The sequence below is a fragment of the Mustela nigripes genome, chromosome 4, assembly GCF_022355385.1.
Source record: "Mustela nigripes isolate SB6536 chromosome 4, MUSNIG.SB6536, whole genome shotgun sequence".
Taxonomy (NCBI): domain Eukaryota; kingdom Metazoa; phylum Chordata; class Mammalia; order Carnivora; family Mustelidae; genus Mustela; species Mustela nigripes.
The window spans coordinates 37266477-37272476 of record NC_081560.1 but is presented as its reverse complement, the minus strand read 5'-3'; the positions used below and the strand labels follow the sequence as shown (position 1 = coordinate 37272476).

General features: G+C 45.8%; 1 protein-coding gene across 3 annotated transcripts in view; it reads right to left on the bottom strand.

Moving 5' to 3' along the window:
* Positions 1–6000, bottom strand: part of DOCK4 (dedicator of cytokinesis 4) — a 431767-nt gene that overhangs the window by 32234 nt on the left and 393533 nt on the right. For all 3 annotated transcript variants that reach the window (XM_059396554.1, XM_059396556.1, XM_059396555.1), the window contains 2 exons: positions 5437–5603; positions 2658–2744 (listed from right to left, as the gene is read on the bottom strand). In XM_059396554.1, the coding sequence (XP_059252537.1) occupies positions 2658–2744; positions 5437–5603 (254 nt within the window). The remainder of the gene's footprint in view (positions 1–2657; positions 2745–5436; positions 5604–6000) is intronic.

Sequence of the window (6000 nt, the reverse complement as noted above, 5' to 3'; positions counted from 1 at the left end):
GTGGGTTAAGCCGCTGCCTTTGGCTCAGGTCATGATCTCAGGGTCCTGGGATCGAGTCCCACATCGGGCTCTCTGCTCAGCAGGGAGCCTGCTTCCTCCTCTCTCTCTCTGCCTCTCTGCCTACCTGTGATCTCTCTCTGTCAAAATAAATAAATAAAATCTTAAAAAAAAAAAAAGCGCAACACTGGATGTTGTGCACATAATGACTGTAGGGGGTTAGGTAGAAACACATGACCGCTTAGGACACTATTGCAGAAATCACACACCAGATGGCGCTATTACTGGGGACTGGTGAAGAGGGGTCGGATTCTGCATATATTCTGAAAGTAGAACCACATGATTTTCTGATGGATATTATGTGACATGAGAAAATATTCTCATTATCTGTAGCTGGAGTTTAAAAAGTCATCACGCCTTTCTTTTGAACTTCTAAAATTTTGTTTAAAATTTTTAAAATGAGCTTACTTATTAACCAGGAAAAGTTGATTTTTTTGTTGGTTCTCAAGACAATAAGAACAATTACTGAAAAAACAGTAGTTTGAAGGCACTGTTATCTTTCAAAGAATGGGATAATATATTTTGGGGCTATGATTTAGAGAATAAAGGCCCATAATCTCATCTAAAACCTTTGATGCCAGATGTTTCACAATTCAGAAAATTTCAGGTTTTAGAAATGTAATATACAGCACGTGGAATCTATTATGTAATTCTCAAACAGGGTCTGGGGAAATTCTCTTTAACCAAATGCATTAACATTTCTGCAGTAAGACATACAAATATTCATACTAAGCAAAATAAAGATCAGATCAGGTCAGGCTTATTACCAATGGAGTTTGGAGCTGAACTTAGGAAAACATCTTTTGGTTTTCAGAATCTTTTAGATTTTGGCATTGTACATAGGAATTTCAATTCAGGCTGGCATACATTTACTTAGTACCTACTATGTGCCCCTGATTTTGAGGGCCTTATACACCATGCAATGAAGCAGTAAATCAGTAACTTTAGTAGAAGGTGAGGACATTCAGGCAGTGGGAACAAGAGAAAGACATAAGGTTGTTATGAGTGGGCTGTGTTCAGAGAACAAAGTAGTCCAATTTAATTTGTTCTGTTTGAAAGAATGTAAGATTATATATTCTAATAAAGTAGGCAGCTGATGTTTGAAAGGTTGTATTTTGTCATGCTTCTTTAATCATCAGCATGGTACTTTTTATGAATATTGTGTGTGTGTGTGTGTGTGTGTGAGTGAGAGAGAGAGAGAGAGAGAGAGAGAGATGGGGGAAAGGGAGGGGGAGGTAGGGGGTAATGTTTCAAGGGTTAGGACCATTGGTGAGGCCTCAGAGAGTTTAACATTCTGGGTACGAAGTAGCCGGAGAGGCTCCCTGCATCATTAATGCAGTCCAAGATGACTAAGAGCATTCTGTGGGCTGGGCCCATTCAGCAGGAAGCATAGTAAGACTTTGAGATTGTTCAGCAGCCTCCCCTAGTCCATGGAAGGTACCAGGGTATACCATGGAAGCAACCAGCTTTGGGGACCCCTGACTCAGACCCTCCAAGAACGGGACTACATTGAGGCAGTCTACTGAACTGAGTTCCGTTTCTTCAGGAAGCCACGGGAATTTTTCAGCACTGTAAAAGGAAAATGCCACTAAATCCTCAGTTTCACTGAACATGACAAGATGAGCGGTTTCCAAGCTTGGAAGGCCATTTGGGCAGGAGCTGCTCTTATGTATTCTGTGACAGAGGAGGCTTGTTACCTCAGTGAGAAAGGGGTTCAGTGATATTTTCACAACTCTCAAGGTTTTGATCGGGTACAGGATACGGCGGTCTCAGGGCTGGTTTCAGTCAAGATGGATGTAGCCGGGGAGGGAGGACGGTGCTTGGTTGCTGCCATCAAGGTGCTGCCAGCCTGAGGAGCGACACAGGCAGCAGGCTAGGTCTCACCCCGATACAAGTGCCATCAGCACCCAAACTGGGGCCTTTTTAACAAGCTGAAGGGTTCTTGGGTGCTGTGGTTTCCAGGTTCTAGAAGAACACCCTTTGGTTTCCAGCTGGTGTTCATCCAGGACGGCTCAGTGAGACTCACGAAGCCGCCTTCCCTCCACTGCCATCAGGAGCAGCCCGGAGCTACCGCGCGTCGGACAGCGAGCTGGGGCCCTGCACCAGCTTCACACTGCCTGTCAGGAAACTGAGCTCAAAGAGATGGATGGGACTGGCTTTCAAGGTTGGACAATCTAGGCTCCAGTCTATCTTTTCTCAACGTCTTTATGCTTTTAGCTTCTGGTTAAAACTTGTAAGAAGAGGGGGATACATACCTTATAGTTTCGGTAGGATGATTAATGATTAAATAAGGCAAGGTAGAGAACCTCTTCCCAGTGGCCTACAATAATTCGAATTCCAGCTCTTTGACTCAAGGGCCTGCCGTGTTTCCAGGCTGTGGTCATAGTTCTCTTTGAGAAATGCCTCTTGCTGGCTGGACTAGGATAAGTCACGTTCCCCTTCAAGCCTTGGTCACAGGGGTCAATACCATAAGCATTCACAACCTTACTCTGTGTGCCTCTGGGGACTCAGAGTCAATAGCAGAAGCAATTAATAGATGGCCTGACTCCCGCTGAGCAAGTGTGATGGGAAAGTACTTGAGAATGAGCTCTGATGCTTACCACTTCACGCTTTTCCACTTCAAACCAGCGGGAAATTCCAGGTAAACTCTGCACCAAGTATAATGATGTTCTCTCCACCCAGAGACTCTACGGAATACAAAACAAAGTAAGTCCCCAAGTGTCTTTTCTTTCTAGTTACTGAGCTATGACTAACATCAGCCATTCAATTTGGTCAGGCTTGCTTATTTCTATAGGCTTTTCTTTAGTATCCCTTTTAGCCTGTGGGCAATCCCTTCATACTCGTGAAGCTGTCACAGTAAGATACCAGTGACGCTGTGCTCATCATTCCTGTTCTGTGTTGCCGGACAATTTTTCCTTCATGGACTACATGGTCTACTTCACACAGCAAGCTTAAAATAGAGTAATAGGCTACCATGTTACTTCCTTTGCTGGTTCTTTCAAATTCCAATTTAAACCCCCCTCACTCCTTAAGGTCTTTCCATTTTTATCTGGAAGGGGTAATATCAACAGCCAGTCAACACAGGTTTAGAGTAATAACATCCTCAAGGAGGAAAGGTCCATGAAGAATCACACAGATCCATCTTTCTGTTTTAAAGAGGAAGAGGCGAAGCATCAAGGAGGCCATGTGACCCCCCCCGGGGGGGTACATTCCAATTCCCAGACCCTACCTACTAGAACTTCCGACTTCCTCACTATGCCACATTTTCTCATGCCCATTTCAACTGCCATCATCCAGGAGGATCTGTATTTAAAGAGCTGAGGCTTCCTCTGGCCAGGAGAGCACCCCCATAATACGTGAAGCCACAGCTGCCTTGGTCCTTGGTAAGAGTCACTGTGGATGACAGATTTCTCTTCTGTCAATCCCATTTCTGGATCTATGCCTCATTTTTCTCAAAAGGATAAGAAACTTCACAAAATCCCTGAAATAGTGCCACTTATTCCAGAACAACAGAAAATGGGGGGATTTCTTCGTGTCAGCCACAATATACTGCAAGGAATATGGCAGAGTCCCTGTGACAGCAGTGACAGTGGTGACAGGAAGGTGAGTGGCCAGGGAAGGGCTCAGGGCAAAGAGAAAGGAATGCTTGCAGTGCTGGGGGAGAGCAGAAGGAAGCAGGCAGGCACAGCAGCCGGTGGGGGGAGGACAGCACTTCTCAGAGGAGGTGACACGTGAGTGGAATGCTGAAGAGTGTGTAGGAGTTTGCCAGGCGGAGGGAGGGGGCAGCACGGCAGGCAGCAGGAAGCAGCCCGCGCAGAGGCCTGCAAGAGGCTGGAGAAAGGGAAAGGGCGCAGCAGGAGATGGAGAGGAGAAGTTCAGGGTTGCTCGAGCCCAGAGGGAGGGTGGGTGAGTGGGCTGTGGCACAGATGAAGCTTCCGGAGGGGCACTTTGGTGCCAGATGCCGAGGGCTGGAAGCCCAGGAACAAGGAGCCAGATTTATCATTATTTTCTAGGGGACTGCTATACCACTGATAAAGTGATGGCCATGAGGAAATGTGCTGCAGCAGAAAGGACAAAGGAGAAGGTTCTAGAAGGTGTGGATCGTAGTGGAGGGTCTGCGGGTAGTTAGAATGTGCCTGGCTCCAGTGGACCTCACACTTTCTATTCAGTGAACACAACTGCAATGAAAACTCTATCATAAACTAATGACTGTTAACTGGTTTTGTGGGACACAAAGAAAAATGGAAATTTCCAAAAGGACTAGAAAGTGATCACGAATCTTTTCAATGACATCCTGGTATGGTCTTCCAATAGTTTGTCTTGATAGGTAACCCATCCGACCTCCCTGCACAAGAGGACTGCGCTGGGTTGAGGCCCACTGTGACCCTGCAGAATGACCCCAATTTTAGTATATGTGCTGCCGAAGCGAGCACTGCAGAATGACCCCAGCTTCCCCTTCTGATTGCCGGGCTGTGCCCCATTCCTGGAGCAACTGCTGGGAACTGACATGCAGGCAGAGGCAGCGAGGACAGTTAACATCAGAGGATCTCTGCTAACAGTGTGAGGAGGACCTTTCCCAGATTAAGTAGAGACTCTGTGATGAAGGGAGCTAAGCCAGTTAACCCACAGGAATAGGTCTGTTTTGCATTCTTTGTAGGGGGCAATACTGACTAACCAGGTGTCTACCTGGTCTCACTGGTCACTGATATCAGGGAAAGAAGAGATAATGTACCCTCGGCACAATGCCCCAGTAGGGCTGTGAGCCAGCCCAAGAGAGCTCCAGAGGGCAAGGCTTTTTGCAGCTACTGAGAATGGACAACTCCATACATGCAGGGAGTCTATGGTTTGCTTTCATTCCATGTCTTCTCAGAAGTCCTAATGACACACCATTCTAACCAGAAAAAGCAGGAGATCGCATGGAAATCTTCCAAGGTAATAGCTGTCTACCTAACTGCTTCCTGTCTCAGAATCTTCGTCCCGCTGTCTGTCAAGCATTTTCTACTCACTGTAGACTACTGTATCTGAGAACAAATATCCTGTGATCCCCACAGTTGGTTCAACATGAATGAGTGACAGGGCTAAGCTAAACTGTGACATCTCAGAGATTGGTCTGAGGGCCACCAGCACTGTCACAAAGAAGATGATTCCCAGGCCTTCCGCTCAGACCTACTGAGTCAGGACTCCTGAGCTAAGAACTCGGCTTGGTTAGAAAAGCATCCCACGGCCCTCTGATATACCGTTGAGTTTGAGATCAACGAGACTCAATGATTTCTGGTCCCTTCTGGTTCTATCACTTGACTCTATTCTGTGTAAATACTTATCGTGGGGCTTGTTCCAAAGAGCTCATAGGAAACTGTATGTAATAAGAACGCACGGTACCTTGAATTCATTTTCTTTATCTTTAGTGCCTTTGTGAAATGGTCTGTCATAGCGGAATTTCCAGATGTGGTTCACTTTATAGAAACTTTTGATGTTGTCTGGTACGCCCTCTCTCTGCAGGACCTCCTGGCTCTCCGGGATAGGAGTCACGGCATAGATCTGCAAATCTAGGATTGAAAAGTCAAGGAGGAAACCCGACTTGGCAAACGCCAAGGAAATCTGGCTTGAGCGGAGCTGTGGCAGAGAACCAAGGCTGGGCAACAATCTGCTGTTTCCCTTGGGTCAAAGTCATTTTTTTTTTTTTTTTTTTTGGGTCAAAGTCATTTTAAAAACCGCCAAGAAGATGCCAAGAACTCAGTTCACAACAAATCATTTCTCCAACTACCGGCCTTGAACTAGTTTTAGGTAGGTGATTCTGACAAAGTATCTGGTTAAAATGTCCATACCTTGTGAATTTATTTATCGCTGATTTTTCTTCCTCTTTCTTTTCTTAGTTGGGGGTTGGGTCGGAATGGCTTGGATCTTAGGTACTCAAAATTATATTATTCTAAACCTTGTTTAAGA